Here is a 21,426-nt window from a genome sequence, read left to right on the forward strand (position 1 = left end):
GGGGGGGGGGGGGGCTAAACGATATTAGGCAGGGATACCAGTTTTTTTTAGCTCTTCAGTGTGTGTGTATATATAGATATATATGAAAAGTGATTACTCAAATTCGAAATTCCCGCATCGTAATATCGTATTAAAAAGTGCTTATTTTTTCTTTTAAAAATCACACAGAATTTCGGAGCAATAATCATTGAAAAGGCGATCGAGAAATGAAATAGACTTACAATGGAGTCTGTGCAGATTGAACGAATTAAAAAATGAAGACTCAAATTTGCAATTTAAAATTTTTTATTTTTTAAGAAAAAAAAAAGTTCAGTGTGTTCAGAAACTATCTTGTGGGGTGCAGATTTTCCACCCAATTTATGCTTAAAAAAGAAAAAAAAAAACATCGCTAGGAGTACAGAAAAGTCTCCCAATAGGCTCCTTTTCTTGAAAATAGTTGCTTTTTTAGCCTTTTCAGGCAAAAAAAGTTGCCATAGTCACCTCATGCCGCAAATAGTTGCATTTTAGTTGCCTGTGGCAACCTTGAAATTATTAACTCTACGGAATGATCATGAAAGTTAGAATATAATACATATCCAATTTATGCAAAAATGAATTATCAAAGCAGTTAGAAAACTAATTCAGAGTAGATATAAATATATTTATCTCTACCATTTCACTATCTCACATTTATTTCACAATTACTGACAGAATTTAACTTCAAACATATTTGCCAATAACCTACTTTCAACTATTATTGACGAAAATATAAAAAAAAATCCATATTGAATACAATGAAAGCTTAGTCAAAGAGTTGAATACTAAAAGTTGCTGATAGGGAAAAACTTGGGCTTGAAATATAAAATAATCATTAGAACATCAGAATGTTGTTGATTTTGAGTCACATTTATAAGTGATAAATGCTGATTTTATGAGTAATAAAAATAAGCTTAATTTAATGTTTCAGTTGATAAAGATGCATTTGTTTCTTACACATATTATGCTTGCAGCTCCATTTTGAAACTAAAATAAATACATACTGTTAACATAAACTTACATCAACTATTAATCAAGCATTTATATATACTTTAATCAACTCAGTTATCATAAATTATATAGTTTGAACAACAAGAGCAGTAGGGACATAAAAAATGAAGCGAAATTATATTGCCTCATACAAAATATTTAACTAATATTTTTTTTAAGTAAAATATACTCACCAATGGTAACATCACCTTGTAATTCACATTCTTTACAGACTATTGCACCAGGGGCTATAGTAACTCTAATAAAAAACAAATAAATTAGATTATAAGTGCATAATATTTCTCAAATATTTCCAACGTGTTTAAAAATATATAATTGGACCAATTTTGTGATGTTAATATGGTGAAGTGAATATTATTCATGATTTTTGCATACCTACAATAGCGTGCAAAAGTTTTTGGTCATCACGTGAAAGGCATTTTAACCTTTCTACGAATTTTTTTTTTAGAGATGATTTCCGTTTTATTTAGTCAAGCCAACAAATATATATTTACACTTGATTTCAGAATTTTTACTTTTCTAGCAATTTAATGGAAAATGTAATCTTCATTGGATTAAATTTAAATTTTTACACCCAGTTCAGTTGAATATTTCATTTTTTTTATATAATTCAAGTCTTGTAAGCACTAATTCTTCAAAAATAAATGTCAATAATAAATTAAAGTTAAAATCATGATTTCCGTAAATAAATACGAAAAACGTATGTGTATTTGTTAAAATTGTATAGTTCAATTATATTATCATGCAATTCTTAGCTTTAAAATAATCGCTTCACGAAAAACAAATACCCAACTGATATGAAAATTGCATTTGATTTAAAGTGACTTTCAAAGCACTAACTTTGCTTTCTGGTTGATAAGCATATTAAGAATGTTTAGGAATAAAATTATACATTATTTATTACATTTCCAATCAACCATNAAAGAAATATTTGTTTGATGCTTGACAATTGTAGTGCTCATAATGATATTCACGGACTAAAAGCGATTAAATGTGTTTTTTTACCTCCTAACACCACAGCAAAACTTCAGCCGTGCGATCAAGGTATCATTCATAGCTTGAAGGTGCAATACAGAAAAGAAATGGTACGCAAGATGATCCATTGCTTTGATAATAAAATTACATTTTCTGTAAATCTATTAGACGCAATGAGATACTTAAAATGTGCTTGGAACAATGTTTCTTCTGAAACAATTATAAACAGTTTCAAGTGCGGTGGGTTCACAGATGGAAAAGAAATGAATCTTCAAGAAATAAGTGAAGCAGAACCAGAAACGTTGACTAATTTGATCGAAGAAGCGGAAAAACGCGGGATTCTATCAGCCCCTTTGTTCAAAGACTACACCACTATAGACGAAGATTTGCTAACATCGGATATAACCACCGATCAAGACATAATCGCTGAACTATCGGCGAAAAATGATGATGTCGACATGGATACAACTGATGAAGAGTCCGATATTGAACAAGAAAATCCAGTTACTTTAAATGAGGCGACATGTGCAATGAAAGTAATTAATCGTTTCCTCATGCAACAAGAAAATGCTATGGATGCATTAGATAACTTAGAACATATAAATGACTTTATTAATAAGTGTTATCTTAAGAAATTAAAACAGAAGTCAATAACTGACTTTTTTCAACCTTGATTCCGTAACGGATAAATAAATTCGTAATTTGGCGTTCAATTCACTTCATTATTTCTTCTCCAAATTTCAAGTTATTTTTAAATGTTCATTGTTTTTAGTATTTTTAATTTTATGTTAAATTCACTTAAATTTGCAATATGTCTTCATTAGTAACTTTTAAGAACTGTAATATATAAGTAATTGTTTAGTAGTTCAATAATTGTTGACTAGATGCCGCCACTACCTAAACGGTTAACACGAAATTCGGTTAACACGAAAAATTTCGGTGGTCCCGACGATTTCGTGTTAACGGGGTTTGACTGTATATATTTACACTTGATTTCAGATTTTTTACTTTTCTTGCAATTTAATGGAAAATGTAATCTTCATTGGATTAAATTTAAATTTTTACACTCAGTTCAGTTGAATATTTCGTTTTTTTATATAATTCAAGTCTTGTAAGCACTAATTCTTCAAAAATAAATGTCAATAATAAATTAAAGTTAAAATCATGATTTCCGTAAATAAATATGAAAAACTTATGCGTATTTGTTAAAATTGTATAGTTCAATTATATTATCATCCAATTCTTAGCTTTAAAATAATCGCTTCACGAAAAACAAATACCCAACTGATATGAAAATTGCATTTGATTTAAAGGGACTTTCAAAGCGCTAACTTTGCTTTCTGGTTGATAAGCATATTAAGAATGTTTAGGAATAAAATTATACATTATTTATTACATTTCCAATCAACCATTTATAATATTGAGTTTAACCAAAGACGCTAGTGTAGTACATAGAACCATTCTTGCACAATTTGAATTATCAGAGAGACAGAAATAAAAAACTTGAATTTTATTGAGTTTATACAGAGAAAAATATTATGATTATATGAGTAGTTCAAAAATGTTAATTTTTTTTTAAAACCTCTTATGTTTTAAGTATTATATACTTTTAATTCAGAGAAACACAACTTTTTGCTGCACAAACTCGAAGAATGTAGAGATGTACAACTACAAAAAGTCTAATTGTTTTGCAGGAAAGTTTTGAAGTCTCACAAAAAAAATTTATTCCGTTTTTGAGTAAACTAATTTAAAAAAATTAAAGTACATCAATATGATGACAAACATAACATAAATGAAGAACTCTTTCTTTATTTAATAAATACTTTATATAACCTGGTTGCTAACTAATCATGAAAAACTTTCTGCGGACACAAAATCTCAATTAGAAAACTTTCTGCAAGTAACCGACAGACTCTTGTGACTAATTTTACCATTTTTATCTCTACCTCATTTTAGCAAAATTTGCTTGAAAATCAGAGATTTTTTTTATTTTAAATGATTTAATTTTTATGAAAAACCTATTACATTTATAACACAGGGAAGAGTTTGGTAAAAAAAAAAGAAAAAAAAAAGAACTCAAATCTGAAACTAGTAATCTAAAAATGTTACGAGCAAAAACATTTTTTACTCATGTAAGAGGAACTAACTCATGTAAGAATGAATTAACATTTCAGAATAATTCATCAATTTAAAATATGCCAAATTAATTCTTTTTCAAAACAATTTCAAAAATGGGTGTAAATTAAGTTCTCCAGCAAAGCTACCCTTCTAAAAGTAGTGACAACATCTCGAAAGTAGTTAGTATATTTGTAATAAAGTAGTTGTAGTGAACTACAAGTGATATTAATTAAGTTTTAGTGATTTACTGTTTATTATTAATATATTTGAATTTAAAAGCTTTTCTTATTATTACAACCATAACGATACGCATATTCGATTATATAACAGAGATAATGAGAAAAAAAAGCTCAACTGAGATCATAGTCAATAATACGAAACTATTATTCTAGAAGCAATGCATAATTACTCTCACGGGGGTTTGGCAAAATTTCAGCTACCCTATTAGTTAAATATAAAGAATAATTACTTAGATTTCGAAGTCATGAAGTTACAATGAATTTCTCAAGATTTAAGTGAAAAATATCAGGTATTTCTCGTCTTTTAATCTAAATAAATCAACAAGAAGCTGACAGACAACAACAAAACAACAAATTTGTCATCGAAATGCTATATCACTTCATTGAGCTTTGTAAATACTTTGAACTTTAAAGACTTAAAAAGTGCAAAATATACGGAATCAACACTTTATACAATTTACTTAAAAGAACAAGAAACTGAAAAAACGATTTGATCAGTTTTTTAAGAGCGATAAAAAATCGCTATATAACTGAGAGAAGATGTTGTGCTGTTTAATGGCTGCATTAAATAAAAATATCTTTATTAACTATTAATAAATAACTATTATAAATAAGTGAATAAATAGATAAATGCACAAAATGAACTCTTATTTTTTCAAAATGAGAAACATTCGAATATTTTCACAAATTTCAATTAAATGTAAATAAAATCAAATCGATAAATATAACTACACTTATTCTTTTTAATCATATAGTAATAATAGTTCATTGAAATATGCCTATAAGAATTTTAATTTTCAAAGAAAATGAAATATTATTTCTCCCCTCCCCTACTCGGGACAAAATATCGAGCGTTGACTTTAACGCCATCTATCGGACGTAAAATAATTCAACGGAAAAGATGGAGTTGATATTGCAAAACTGAGCAACTATCAGTAAGGTATTCACAAGCGAATGAAACGGAGCATGGATTAGGTTTCGGGAAAATGTTAGTCGTGAATACGCGCCGCATGTATCTTAACATAAATAAAACATGCGAATAACCATTTCCCGTTCATGTAATATATGGTTGTTATAGATTTAAATTTTTTTTTCTAAAGGAAGTATAAATTTTAAATGGTCATTGAAAAGTATTAGAACATTTTCAAAAAATGTAGAATAGAAAATGAGTGAGTATTTTCATTACAGAATATAATCGTGTGAAATAATAATTACAAAAAAGTCCATGAAAGACCAAACAAACATACAGTTTCAGCGTAATTTCTGTCTTTCTTTTTTGGAAATTTTTAATCAAAATATGAAACAAAAACTTTAAAATTCGCTTGCAATATTTTTCTATTCCAGATTCTCTTTGTAGTATCAAATGCAAATTGAAATAAAAATATTTTATAGAAACTTTATATTTTCCCCTAACTTTAGAAAACTTAAGTTCTCAATTAGTTAAAATTACACTTTAAATTCTCAATTAGAATAAAAAATTTTGTTCTCATTTAGAACTAAAGTTCGAATTATTTCCTTATAAATACTTACATACTATTAAGAAAAATGACTTAATTGTTGATGATAATAATCATAATGATGATAATAATTTTAATAATCATAAATTACTTAAACATTTTCATAATTTTCAATGGTAATAAAAATTATTTGTTTTATTATATTACAGGTGTTGTGCTGCAAAAATTGGTCACTTCAAATGTTCTACTAATTAAAATAATCTTATCGTTAGAGAGTATGTAAGTAAAAAATAAATGATGACTAATATGACAGCTTTATGGAGAAGAGTTGTCATTCTTCTGGTTGTTGTTATCGCAATTCTTCAGGTAAGTGATTTCACAAAAGTTTTTTTTTCTGCTCTCACATTTAGATTATAAGTGTTAACTTCAACTATTTTAAGTACTTAACATAAATCGTACAAGACTCAATAAGTATGAGTTTTAAAAACTCTCACAGGACAATCTAAGTTGAGAGAAGAAAACAAAAAATGTTTTCTTTCGCGGATGATGATTTCTCGCCAAAAATGATTTCTTTCGATTCATAAACTATAACTATCAAATTAATAAATTAATTGAAAATGTATTGTTTTTCAAGATTTATATAGTAAATGATCTTAACATGCATTTAACCGCAATTATTTTTATGATCAAACATTATTAATAAAGAATTGCTGATTTATAGTCAGTATCAAATATTATTTAATGGAGTTAGCTAAATGCCTCAATAGAACTTATGTATTTATTATTGAGCTTATGCAATTTATTAGATGCAGATTTTAAGAGATAAGTACATCAGAAATTGATTAGAATTACTGTTTTCAGATCTCCATAGTCTATTTTAATTCATATTATTAAAAATATTACATTTATAATATTCATAATATGAATATTATTAATGTATTTATTATTATATTATTCATAATATGATCACATTTATAACATCATAAAATGATTATCTATAATATTCATTAAATGAATATTATAAATTGCATATTCTTGAAAAAATATTGCATATTCTTTTGGAATATAATGATTAACAATTCTTGCTAGTAGTTTTATCTTTGAATTCGCGGAGTAAATCAGTCTCTTCCTATTTTTTTCTGTCTCTCGACTTAACTCTTAAAGTTGAGCGAGATAAACAACATTACACATATTCGGGTAAAATGAAATTCATTGATAGTAAAAATTACTTATTTTGATATTTTTTTATTTAAATTATCATTACATCCATTCATTTTTCGATAAAAAATATTTATAAACAAGTCAAATTTAAGCAAATATTAAAAATATTTTTGTATTAAGAAATGCAGCTTGACAAAATAAACTGTTAAACTTAGAAACAAAATTTCAGTAAAAACTATTTTCTTAAAAATTAGTCCCAGCTTATCCGCGAATTTCAACATCTCAGAAGAAAAAGAAGAAAATTTCTTCGAGCGAGTATTTTTGCTCTTGCATTCGAAGAATTAATCAGCTTTTATGTAGTTATTAGTCGTTTTTCTGCTTAGTTCTTGATACGCAAGTTGAGTAGGATAAACAACTTTACCCCTCTCGTTTATCAACGGGTTTTTAGTAAACTGCTAGATTGGTACCATTCACTTGTGAAAAAAGAAAAATGAATATTTTATGCATATGAAAATATTTATGTGTTATATTTTTTTCATTAACGATTATTTTCTCGTTTATTAAATCAGGAATTAATAATATTTAAATACATATAATTCAAGGAATGGTTATAAATATCCTCGAATATTTTCTTAAAAAAATAATTAGATAATTTTAGAATTTATAGCAAAATTTTTCTCCCCCCCCTTCCAAAATGTTTCAAACATTATTTTCACTCAGGCATTTACACAATAAATTAACTTCTTCCTATTTTTTATTTTATTTATTTATTTATTTATTATTATTTTTTTTAATAATTGATGGACAGACATTATCAGATAGAGGGTAACAACATTATCCTCCCTGCTTTTCAGTGACTTTTATCAATGCTGCTTTATTGGTATCATACACGCGTGTAAAAAAGGAAAATTATCACTGACAAAATTTATATCCAAATTCTACCAAAACAAGATGATTTCCTTTTATTTTCTTTTATCTGTTATTATTTTATTTATTATGTCAAAAGTATTATTTAAATATAGTTAGTTTGAAAAATGCATCGCAATGCTAAAAAGAATTTTTTTTTTTGGAAAATAGTCAGGAAGTTTTGTAAATATTTTTTATATTCTTATGAAAGGGTATTTAAAAATACATATTTAATTGATAAATCAGTTCTACGTTTCTCTTTTCAAAGAGCCGCTATAAAACAAAGCTGATTGCAAATAGCCTAAACAAATTCAGGATAACTGAGTAAAATTTCGCACATTTTAACGAGTCTAAAGGTACATGGAATGATTGTAAAAGATTGAAAATTATTAGGCTAAATAGAAAATACTACAGAGACGTTGTCGATCTGCCTGGTGCATAGTAAAATGAGGTTGACGTTACTAAGAACCGGATTTTCAATTAGTCAAACACATATAGCAGTGTTTCATTACTTGACTTCGTTTTCATTAGGCAACTGAACTGGCATATGAATTAATTTAATTATGGTATGAAAAAACGAAATTACACTACGAAGAAATTCAACTATCGTTGGGAATTTTTATGCTATGGATAATTTTTACTAAGCATTTATTTTTTGAAGAAAAAATAAATAAATAAAATATACAAATTACGTTACTTTAAAGAATTTTTTAGAAAAATCCCAAAGTATTTTTCTAAAAAAATTGGTAACCTTAACTATAAAATATCGCACTTAAATATACAAATATTTATCAATGGAAACGCATAAAAAAGTATTGATCAATAACAAGCTTGCCAGTTTCGAATAAGGCATTCTTAAAAATAGCATCATACATTTATGAATATTGTAATATGACGGTTTTCCACAAAAATTTTCTAAAAGTGTTTTCACGAAACTTATTATAACTTACATTGTAATATTAAAAATCAGAATAGGATATCAATTACATAATATAAATGTTAATGTGTACAATTTCAAAACTGCCATTCGGTATTTTTTTCACCAACATGATACAGCATGCGGTTGAAAGAAAGAAAATAAATTAAATAAAGATTTTAAAAACTATGTTTTTTAAGTAGACTAGAGAGAAATTTTAATTTTTATTTTTGTCAGATCTAAAATGAAAAACAAAGTGACATCACTTGCGANCTGACGTTCTTCTTTTCAAAGCGCCGCTGTAAAATAAAGCTCATTGCAAATAGCCTAAACGAGTTCACGATAACTGAGTAAAATTTCGCACATTTTACCGAGTCTAAAGGTATAATGGAGTGATTGTAAAAGATTGAAAATTATTAGGCTAAATAAAAAATACTAAGGAGACGTTGTCGATCAGCCTAGTGCATAGTAAAATGAGGTTGACGTTACTAAGAACCGGGTTTTCAATTAGACAATACAGCATTATCTCATTACTTGACTTCGTTTTCATTAGGCTACTGAACCGGCATATGAACTAATTTAATTATGGTATGAAAAAACGAAATTACACTACGGAGTAATTAAACTATCGTTGGGAATTTTTATGCAATGGATAATTTTTTACTAAGCATTTATTTCTTGAAGAAAAGAAAATATGCAAATTACGTTTATTTAAAGAATTTTTTAGAAAAATCCCAAACTTATTTTTTAAAGGAAAATTGTTTAACTTTAAATATCGCACTGAAATACACAAATGTTTATCAATGAAAACGTATCAATAAGTACTGATCAATGACAAGCATGTCAATTTCGAATAAAACATTCTTAAAAATAGCATTATACATTTATAAATATTGTAATATGACCGTTTTCCACAAAATTTTTCTAAAAGTGTTTTCATGAAACTTATTATATATAACTTACATTATAATATTGAAAATCAGAATAGAATATCAATATCATAATATAAATGTTAATGTGTGCAATTTCAAAGCTGTCATTCGGTATTTTTTTCACCAACATAATACAGCATGCAGTTGAAAGAAAGAAAATAAATTAAATAAAGATTTTAAAAACTATGTTTTTTAAGTAGACTAGAGAGAAATTTTAATTTTTATTTTTGTCAGATCTAAAATGAAAAACGAAGTGGCATCACTTGCGAAATGTTAGAAAATTTGATGATAAGTTCGATTTGGCCATGATATGCCCATCTAAATTCTGTTGAAGTTAGAAAACGATTGAAGAACAGAATCGAACTCCAGAACAGAATAGAGAACCTCTAGTTATTAAAAAAATAATCAGAATTTAGCTTCAACATAATTTACCTGTGACGATAACATTTCTATAAATACTAATTGTTGCGGTTAGGAAACAATAGAAACCTATAAGAATCCTTTAAATTCGTTTGCATTATCTTTTTAATTATTTTTGCAACTAAATTTTTTTGTAAAAAGTCCTGTTTTTGTAAAAGTTTGAAGAATCTAATCGTAATCTTGGCAATTTGTGTAAAAGTGTCATGAATTTGTAAATATGAAAAAGACCACAAAAATCAGTGAATTAACCAAATTTAAAGGTCCTGGTTTCGTAAAAAAAATCTACTCATAATTTTCTAAATAAATCTTCTATCTTCTTTTCAAATTATCTTTATAAACCATCTTCTTTTTTAAATCTGAAGTACAGAATTAGAAAATTATTACCAAAATTCGAACCAGTTCCTTTCTATCAAGGCCGAATTTTGATAAATATGAAAAAAGGGTCTAGTTTTTGTGAAAAAAAATTTAACTAAAAACATGCTTTTCAAGAAGTTTTAGTTTCAAAATTATGAATTGAAAACGCCAAAGACTCCAATTATAAAAGAAGTTTCCAATTTTAAATTAAAAATTATTATGTGGTGTCCTTTTTTCACGATAAAGTATTTAGTGAAGGGTTTAATTTTAATATAAAAGAATTTATGAAGGGTCTGTAATCAGATCCAAAATTTTCCTTAAAATGATCCCAGAAATAAAATGGATTTCAGAATTTATGAGCCAAATTAATAAAATATATCGTTTAATACTTTAAAATTGTATAGTATCATGTGCATTATAATGCGAACTTCTTACTAACATAAATTGTACTATTTGCAGGAAAAACTTAAATGCATTTTTCTTCATTCCGTTGTAAGAATTATTATAATCATAAATATTTCATTATATTTTTCACATACTCAAAAATAATTTTCATAATAGCAAGAATTTTTTTCTTCTGTTAATCCAGCGGTTCCCTAATGGTGTTCCGCGGAACCAGAAGGTTCCATGGAAGGGTCACAGGGGTTCCGAGAGTTAAGGTATTTTTAATCAATTAAGAATTTCTAAAACTGTCATTAATTTTATATTTAATTAATTATCCATTATTTATTCGAAATTTCATTTTTTTACGAAAGAAGAAAGAAAAGTAAAATTTAAAATTGCTTTTTCTAATTACAATATATTGAATGAGTATTATGAAAAAGATATTTATGAAAATTTGCTACAGTTTTTCACACCAAATAAAAATAACAATGAAGAAATATTACTTGATGAAAAACTTCTTACGCTTCAAAAGTGTATAAAATTGACTGTCATTTCAATTTTGTATATTTTTGAAGGGTATAAAGTTTTCTATTAGGTAATATCTTACCGCTTCAGTTTCTTGGAATTATTCATTTAATGAAGAATTATGTTTCTCTGATAACCATTCTCGACATCTATTTTCCCCACTTTTCATCAATTTTATTTAAACTAAAACCATATTTCAGCTTATTCAATTTCAGTTTATGCGCACACTTAAATCAAATTATAAACTATACTTGATGAAAAATCAACTTTCGGGCCTAATTTTAAGCCTAACTTTAAGACTAGTATTGAAGAAAACGATATGGAAAAAAAAATTCATTCTTCATACATTCATTAAATATTTTCAAAATAATTAATAAAATTTCATTCATTAAATATTTCAAGAAAAAACCTGAGCTGATGTGTAGTAGTCAGGGAGCTGACCTCACATCAGAAAGATCATGGGCTCGAATACCAGACAAGGCATTGTCTGACATCTAACTGGCATCCTCTTTCATTTCCTGCACTATCTGTCCTTACTGTGGGAGCAACATTGGCCCAACTAGTATGGTACAAATTTGCCCTACTGATGCCTGAATGACCAGTGTTAATCGAGAGGGCATTGGAAGAAAGAAATTACTTTTTAAAAAATTAATAGCCCTTTTATTATAGATTCACAATTGATGATGAAATTAATCCATTAAGTCTCGGGTTTTCACCGAAAGAAGATCGATCATTTAGAGTTCCCTAGCTGAAAAAAAATTGCGAACCGCCGTGTTAGGAACTAAATTTTAATTACCGGAATCAGAAATCTTTTCAACTCCGACTCTGAAGTCCTGGGTTAAACCTCTTTTCAGAAAAAAATTTTTCGTAGTACGATTTTTTCTTCATTTCATAATTTTTCTTTTATCATCTTCTTTTATCATCTCTGTATTTCAGCATTCTATTAAATTATTCAAACCACCGCGGGCAGTTATCCTTTTTTTTTCTTTCTTTAACAGCTACTTCAGCTATTCGTCTTTTCCGTGTTTCTTTTTTAATGTGAGTGGGCTGTTTCGTGTGAGAACGGGGAAGGATGAATCTCAAGGAGTTGGGTCAGAACAGGGAAGACTTTTTAAACTTCGTCAGCAACTTTCTGTACGTGCCTGATGGAGTAGTGATGTTACGTTTTGTTTTATTTGATGGTTAAATAAAAGAACTTAACCATTTATTTTTCATGACGCTTATGCTTTTTAAGTTCTGCTTAGAAATGGAATTCAAAAGTTAATATTTTGGCGGAAAAGTTTTCTAGAGAAAAGATAATGTGACGCATTTTTATGCAAGAAAAAAAAACAGTATTTGTTTTATACAAAGGAAAAGCTTTTTCGTAAGTCGTTTTTAATTTATTCATTTTGCGTTTCTAATTGTTAGTAAGTTATAAAAGTATTTTTTTAAAGCTTTTTTTTGTAAAGATGAGGAAAAAGAGTTTTCAGAGTGCCTTAAATTTGAAGCAAAGCTATCATTTTAAATAATGAATACTATTTTGCAGTAATGATTCCTCTGGGCTTTAAAGTGGATGAAATGTTTAACTATTTAAAGTAGCCATTAAACTTAAGAAAAAAAAGCCAATTTGGGGAAAGTTTTCAACCAATGAGAAAATCTTTAAAACCAATGCAAAATTTTAAATTTTTGCATTCTTTCTGTAGTAACAGTTATAAAAATAATATATTATTGAAATAAATAATCCCAAGAAACTTAAGCTGTAAGATATTATCTGATTAAAATTTCCTTCTCTTCAAAAACAAATAAATAGTAAATAACAGTCGACATGTTTCAACCACTTCAAAAATAGTTTCCCATTTTCAAGACTTGCCAGATGTGAATTCAACGGCACCTCTGGCAAGTCTCAACGTTTGGGGGCCTATTTTTGAAGGGAATGGAATTTTTTAATCAAGTAATAACTTATTACTTATTAAATAGCGCTATTTATGCGCTAGAGAGCCTCCGAAGAAGAGGTTTAAACAGTTTCAATAGCGGTTTTTAAAACCAATCAGCTGTATTTAGCCTCTGTACTGTTAAAGTGAGGTCTATTTGATTACAACTAGACATTTCTTGGTTATTTATTTTTAAAACACTGAAGGCTAAAATTATTATCGAAGATTTTTCTTTAAAAAATCTCTGATTAAAAATAAAATTTTGCCTTTTTTATGATTTTCGTACTGTTTTATCATTTTTTTTAATTGTCTCCATCTACAGATGGAAAATAAACATTAAATCATTAATTTTTTTCTGTATTTTTAAATCTTTAATATTTTTTTCATGAACACTTAAATATTTTTTTCATAAACACTTAATCGTGTGCATACTAAAACTATTGAGCGCAAATTGGTATTACCTTTGTTCTTCAACTTGGATTTTAGTTTAAATTTTTATAATTTTTTTTAATGCTATTAGGCAGCACTCTACCTTTCAAAAAAGGCAGCAAACAGGAGCGTCACTTAATAGTTAGAGCAGGAAAAATAGTGCTTTATAATGTACAGAACTCTCTGGATTTTTTTCTTCAAAAATAAAGCAATAAAATCCAGTGGTTGGTAATTTCAAGTAAGTAATTTGCTGTACAGTTTCTGCTTTGAGATGTTTTCAAATTTACTTTTATTATTGTTTAAATTTACTAAAATTAATTAGAATGGTGCTGAAAAATTCGCTTAAAGTAAATTACGCAATAAAAGAAACAGGCAAATGCATATACTTCTATTTTTAAAAAAAATATTATTGGCAATATAATTTTATCCGAAAAATCAAATTAAATTTTATATTAAAATCAGCTATATTTCCCCCATTTAGTTTGTTGATAACCTTGTACTGTTCAAGTTTCGAAAGATATTAACGAATGGAGTAAATAACCAATATCTGTTTAGTTGCAATTTTTTTTAAAGACAAAAAACTAATAAAAAAGTGATTGAGAATCCTCCTCCAACTATTTCCTTTTACGGCAAAGTTTAGGTGGAAGGATAGAGGTTTCTTAAGAAGTAATGAATAATTTAATAAACAATGCCATTTTTAAAATGAGTTCCGAATTCGATCTGGTTATTGATTTTGGGTGTCAAATGAAAAAGATTGGTCGCTTCAGATTTAATAAATAAAAAAAATAACTATTTTTAATATTGCTGGCCTTTTGTTTTGTTGTTTATGGTTAAACGTGTTGAACAAACAAAATTAAAATCGTTTGAAAAAAAAATATTTCGTTCAAATACATGATCTTAGATCATCAAATCTAAAGGAACTTCAAACTCAAACTTTTTTTCATATCGAGTTATTGGGAATAGCTTAGCGAAGACTTGTTGATCTTAAGAATGCTTGCCGGAACGAGGAAAGTTTGCATACAAGGCAGAATGTAAAAGGAATAGATCCTGAAATTTTTATGTATTAAAAATAGAAAAAATTAATTGAAAATGCCTATGCCAATTTCAAGATGTAGAGATTAAGTTAATTTTAACAGTAATAGTTTGCAAATTTTAATGTTTAAATTTCAAGTTATGTTTCATATATCAAACTGAGAAAAATTTTATTGTTATTTTTCTACTACACAGTAGAGTTAGGAGTAAACATCACTATTATTGTTTTAAAAGAAAAGTTAGTTTTCCTAAGGGTGCCTACTGAGATCTAAACCATTCTCTTATATTTCAAATGACTGTCGTTGCAACTATAAAAGTGGTGTCTAGGTGTAATAAAGTGGCTATGAGCTAGAAAATGAGACTACTTACAGCGCTAACTGGGTATTATAAGACTATTAGAATTTGAGCTGAATGGATAATAAAAAAAGAAAGTGTGGGAGAATTATTTTTTCTCTTGTTTCTTTGTGCAATTTTCGGTATACAACTTCATGGTTTTCCACAAGGTGGGGCTGTAAGTGGTTTTATTTTGTTGCGCATATTCACTTTACTATATCAAGACACTTTTTTTTTATAATTATAATAGCAGTTATTTTCAAGTTAAAAGGGTGGTTGCAGATTTTAGTGATCAACCCGCACATTTGTTATAGCACACGTTGTGAAATGTATTTAAAACAGATTTTAAAATTACTTTATGGAGGTAATTGAATGTCTTTTCTTCTCAGGGTCCAACAGTTTTCGACTTAAAACAATATCTTTTTAGCGGTTGCTGCAACAAATTTTTTTAAAATTTTGATTTGATTTACATCAAAAAAATTATTGTTGTAAATTACAAAGTATGCAATAGTTTTTTTCAATAAATTTCTTTGTTTTTTATTTTACCTGAGCAAATAAATTCAGTTATTTTTTTAATCGTTTTATTTATTTTTTAAAAAAAGCAGTCACCTAAAGGAAAATAAACAGTTGATTTTTTTTGTGCCCGGAGACTTATTGGCAACTTTATCGACTGCTCTTGCGAAAATGGAAAAGTACCATTTATTTTAGTAAATAGCTGCATATTGAGAAAATAATACTTTAAAAATAATGGTTTACTAAATATTTAATATCAAATATTAGAAAAAAAATTAAACAAATTCTGGATGCAACAGAAATATACTATAGTAATATGCATGTTGTTAAATGGTTATGTAAAGTGGATCAAACTTGACGAACGTGAGAAAGATGCAGACCTAATGAACAAAAAATATGCATTTTTAATGGGAAAAAACCCTTTATAGTTCTTACAGCGATCCATTTATCTACGTGTTTCTGCAACAAATTCATTGCATTTATTTATTTATTTGCCTCAAATTCATTTTTTACTTTGAAAAAAAATCTTGACTTTACTCTAGAGTCAAAAAATAATATCAATCTCGCACACTATGTTTAAAATAAAAAATTTGTTTTGAAAATTTCACTGTTGTGCTTTCTTTTAAATAGCTGCAAATTGAATTAAGCAGCTGAATTGGAAAAATAGCCTTACTAAATAAGCATTACCATATAAAATATATTAAAGGAATCAGTCAATAACAGTCTTCTTAAAATTTTTAATTCAACTGAAAAATAGATTCTAAGATAATATATTTGGTATATAAGGGTTTTAAAATATTCATACATATTTTTTATCTATAATAATAAGATAAAGTATTGGTTTTGTTAGCTCCAGTTTCTGAAGATCCTTAAAAATTTTCATTTAGAATTAATTAATTTATCGTATTTTTCATTGATTTTTTTCGTGGAAACGTTTTAAAAATTTTCTCATTGATTTTGACATTTTTGACATAAATTAAACTGAAAATGATTCTGTTGTATCAAATATTTTAAAGACGACATTAGTGATATTTGCTAGTTTGTAGGTTACATTAAGTCAAAAGGAGTTAATTACTCGTTCTTTCATATTTAATTATTTTTTGTTTGTTATGGCAGGCGAATTTAAAGAATCAACGTAAACGTAGTATAGCTGCGGACTACTTCTCCGCATTAGTATTTCTTAAGTTATTTGAAACCACGTGTTTATTTTGTTTAGAGTTATGCTTTTAAAATGTGTTTTTATAAATCTGAATAACTTAAAATCAACGGTAATTGAAATTAAAAACGAAAGTCCTGTGCAGAAAAGCAAAATAAATGAAGAAATAGTACTGATGCGTTTAGAAGAAACGTAAGAAATCGCCAATGATGCCTGATTTATTTTGGTAATAGGTACTCATTGATATAAAAAAATAAAAAGCAAAACTAATGGAGAAATGATACTAATTCATTTAGGAGATATGTGTAAAATCGCCATACTGTTATTGACTTCAATGATGCTTAAATAATTCTGGTATTAATTTTCTAAATCCAACAAAAAACTAAGCTATGTACTAAATCTCAAAATTAATGGAGAAATGGTACTAATTCGTTCAATTTATGAGAAAAGTAAAAGCTCGCAATCCTATTTTATAATCCAAAGATGTATAAATAATTTTGGTAAGAAATACCAATCGAAATAAATAACTAAACTATTTACTAAATAAATAAATGGTAAAATAGTGCAAATTTGTTTAGAGAAAAGTAAAAATTTCCCATAATATTATTGGCATCAATAATGCTTAATTAATTTTGGTAGCAGGTATCGATTGAAACAAATAAATACTATATCCTAAGAAAAGTAAAGCATTTCGGCAAAAGACCACTGTGAGCCCGGAGAGTCACGGAGGTTTATGCTGTACTATTTCGTGTCCAACAATATGAGGACTTCCCAGACAAGCTAATACATACCGATCAGAAGCTGTGTTGTCTTCAAGCCATCACTAGGGATCGAACCTTAGTTCTTCACTGTGACATCTCAGTCCACTGAGACACCGTGACTCAAACTATACACTAAAAGGCAAAATTAATGGAGAACTGGTACTAATTCGTTGAGGAGAAATGTTAAGTATCGCCATACTATTATTAACGCCAGCGATGCTTAATTAATACTGGTAATAGGCTGGTATTATGGTATTTGGGACAGTTTTAATAAGTAGAATATAAACCAATATAAGTATAATTAGTATTTTTTAAAACTGCATGAATGTTGAGCATTTTTAATATAGATACCGTAGAAAGAGATTTTTTACAGACCCTGGAAAGGAAAATCGCTTGATTGGGGTAAATTTTGACTATCCTGAGTTAACTTCAAGCTACAGCATCATTCCAAATAATACTGAATGCCAGTTAACCTTTATTTCGGGGGGATGAACTAATAAAAAACATGTTTTCGCGTAGTTTAATAACGTAAAGCCACCAACAGGATCCAAAATATAATAATAAGTAAAAAAATTGGAATTATTTTAGCTTTATTAATTATTTTAATATATGTCTTTCAGCATTGTGCATGATTTCATGGTTCTGTTCAGTGATTTATAGATCACTAGAACTTTTTCAACATTACGCCAAAGTGGAGATGATCTCAAGAAAGCATTGATCTCATCAGCTTACATTAAACGCAGAATGACGTGAAGTGTTTGTCTGAAATCACCGGAAAGGAGTAACAGAGTGCCGCCAAATAATTTGTCATTATTTTTTTATATCTTTCAATGTCCTGTTCAACGCCTCAAGCGATTTTTGTGTTCCATAGTGCAATCATCCCAGATGATAATTTTACTGTGTTTTAACACTGTGGCCATAGAAGAAATATTTTTTATGTTGCACACTGCATCTGGGTTGTTTTGAATATTTAGTGGCAGCTTAAATACTGAATGAGCTGTTCTGCCTCCGTTCAATAAAATTGCCGCAATGCCAGATGATGCAACGGCCAACGCGATGCCATTATTTGATCGTATTTCACAGAGAATTAGCGAAGTAATTAATGTTTTGCCTGTTCCACCTGGTGCATCAGGAAAAAAATCCACACTGTCCTGCTGAAACTGCGAGCATAATGCGGTCATAAATGCTCCTTTGTTTCTCATTCATTAGTGGAACATTGCGAGTAACAATCGCTGCCATTTTCATCATCGTATTGTATTGAAGTTCACGATTCATGTCAGTGTTTAATAAATCAGATGCANGAGATTTTTTACAGACCCTGGAAAGGAAAATCGCTTGATTGGGGTAAATTTTGACTATCTTGAGTTAACTTGAAGCTACAGCATCATTCCAAATAATACTGAATGCCAGTTAACCTTTATTTCGGGGGGATGAACTAATAAAAAACATGTTTTCGCGTAGTTTAATAACGTAAAGCCACCAACAGGATCCAAAATATAATAATAAGTAAAAAAATTGGAATTATTCTAGCTTTATTAATTATTTTAATATATGTCTTTCAGCATTGTGCATGATTTCATGGTTCTGTTCTGTGATTTATAGATCATTTACTGTTTTTTTTTTCACCTCTTACGAAGAATAGATTTTCAGCGAATGTTATACTAATTAAAATTAAAATTAGTTTAATTTTTGAAGTTTTAAAACAATTTTTAAATCAAATTTTATTGCACATGTGATTACACTTCAAAGACTTAAATATATGCCAATTTTTATTACTTCCGATGACAAATGTGCTTCAAAATTTGGTAAATTAATACAACAGACTAAATTATGAAAAGATTAAATATCCCTTAGAATTCTTCTTAAATTAAAACAAGAAGCAAAACATTTCTGAATACGAATTCCTAGAAGTCAAATAATGAAATTGTTTAGATTTTTTTCGGCTTTTTTGTCCACTTTTTTATGTTAAAGGTAATGAATTTCATCGCTTTAAATAGGAAGAGGAAAAATTGAAATTTAAGAAGGTGCTTTTCAAAGAAAAAAGACGACTTCATCTTTTTTTCTCGACTTTTTTAATTTCATCTTTTGTAAAGAAAGTTTTTGTCATGTTTAAACTTTTTATGCGAAACATTTATTTCAAATTAATTTTACTTTTTCTTAAATTTAAAAGTTCAAATTTAAAAGATTTTTTTTAACGGAACCTAATTGCTACATGTCTTCAAATGTTTACAAAGTAGAATAAAGATCTTAATTTGTCTTAAAGAGCAAATGTTGTGTGAATCTACTCTTCCTTTTTTATTATTTTTACACTTTTATAGTTCTTTCATGTTCAAATGTTTGCTCTCCAAAAATAACTTAACAAATGGCATTTTTACAATTTTTTTTTACATATATTCATTATTTTTTTTATTTATTTTTTTAAATCTTAAAATAAAAGAACAAGCAGTTAAATGGAAAATATCGAGCCATTTTTTACCCTTCAGATTTTTACCTGTCAATATAATCGGGTGTTTCTAAGAGATGACCCGCGATTTGAAAAACTAATTAGAAATCAGAAGGAAATGTAAATACAAGTTTTACTGCGTTCTGTAATTAAAGGAAAATAAGAAAAATCTGTGCTAATACTTCAGTTTGAATAGTCTAACACACAGCAAATAGCATTGCTTTATAATTTTACCAATCAGAAGTGCCACCTGGTGGGTAACGTTGGTAGTAATTTCGAAATTTGATGAACACCAATTATAGTTTCCAAAGAACTACATAAAAATAATATTAAATGCTTAAAATAAATCGAATGATAAATAAAGAAACTTTTTTCAAAAAGTATTTTGACTTAATTTACATTACATTAACTTCAGTAAGTTGAAAGTATTCTGGTTAATTGTTTGCTATGGATATCTGTAGAATCCCATTTTAATGATGCTCTGGGGAAAATGAGGTTAAAGCGTTAAGTTGTTAAATCGTGGTAAAAGTGAAGTCATTTAAAGGAAATAGCTTCCAAAGAAGATTTTGTTATTGGAAGGGATTTCTTTACGCTATTAGGATAAGATATTGAATGGATGTAAAGTCATTTGATGTAACACAAGTAAAAAGAATAAAAAACGTATTTTACTATGTAGTTACAGGTAATGACTTTTTAATAGGAGTTTTCTCAATAATCGTTTTTTAAATCATTTATATTATCTCTGTACCTTAACTATTAAATTTAAGCTAAATAATATAATGCGACTTAACTACGTTTTGAATTTTTTTTTACTGTCTGTCGAGGAGGAATATGATCATAAGCAGTCAAAATGTGGTATGTTCATTTAATCGCTTGGTGATTGCTCTAGCAGAATTTAACATCATATATTCCCCTAATATAATTTATCATCAATGACTCTGAAAAACCAGGGGCTCTTCAATTTCTCAATAAACTTCAATAATATTAATTTTCCTAGTAAATTTGAAAAATGCCATTCACAATTTTTATTATATTTTATTATTCGCTCTCTCTATCTCACAAAGTTCTTCTTCCTGGCACTACAGCTCAAAGCAGACCAAGTCCGCCTCAAAGAGTTTTTCTTTCTATCAGATGCATGTTGTTTCCATTTATTTATCCTCAATATTTTTATATATTTCTCAACGTCATAAAACTATCCAAATCTTACGAGGTTCATTTTCGTTAAAAAAATTTTCTTGTTCAATATGTTATGCTACAACAGAAACTTATTAGTTATATATAATCAAAGAAATTGAAAGTGTCATCGCGTTATAGTATTTCTGTGTATAAGAGCGTATTTTAACACAAACGTCCTTCGCAAAAGCCCCTTTCACCCCAACATGAGTTGATTAAATCTCAGGAAATCTGATTTCATTCATATGTTCTAATACAAAAAA

General features: G+C 27.7%; 2 protein-coding genes across 4 annotated transcripts in view; one reads left to right on the top strand and one right to left on the bottom strand.

Annotated features, from left to right (window-relative positions):
- LOC107446209 (dynactin subunit 6) overlaps nt 1-4,756 on the bottom strand; it is a 45,854-nt gene extending 41,098 nt beyond the window's left edge. For 2 of the 3 annotated variants that reach the window (XM_043041802.2, XM_071178415.1), the window contains exons 1-2: nt 4,589-4,756; nt 1,200-1,264 (exon numbers count right to left, since the gene is read on the bottom strand). In XM_043041802.2, coding sequence (XP_042897736.1) covers nt 1,200-1,264; nt 4,589-4,605 — 82 coding nt within the window. In that variant the 5' untranslated portion in view covers nt 4,606-4,756. The remainder of the gene's footprint in view (nt 1-1,199; nt 1,265-4,588) is intronic. The other variant, XM_043041800.2, reaches the window with a different exon arrangement.
- Nucleotides 4,757-5,268: 512 nt separating this feature from the next.
- Nucleotides 5,269-21,426, top strand: part of LOC107446207 (beta-1,4-glucuronyltransferase 1-like) — a 198,527-nt gene continuing 182,369 nt past the window's right edge. The window contains exons 1-2 of the mRNA XM_016060800.3: nt 5,269-5,527; nt 6,025-6,181. Coding sequence (XP_015916286.1) covers nt 6,110-6,181 — 72 coding nt within the window. The 5' untranslated portion in view covers nt 5,269-5,527; nt 6,025-6,109. The remainder of the gene's footprint in view (nt 5,528-6,024; nt 6,182-21,426) is intronic.

This window comes from Parasteatoda tepidariorum, chromosome 3, assembly GCF_043381705.1.
Source record: "Parasteatoda tepidariorum isolate YZ-2023 chromosome 3, CAS_Ptep_4.0, whole genome shotgun sequence".
Lineage (NCBI taxonomy): Eukaryota > Metazoa > Arthropoda > Arachnida > Araneae > Theridiidae > Parasteatoda > Parasteatoda tepidariorum.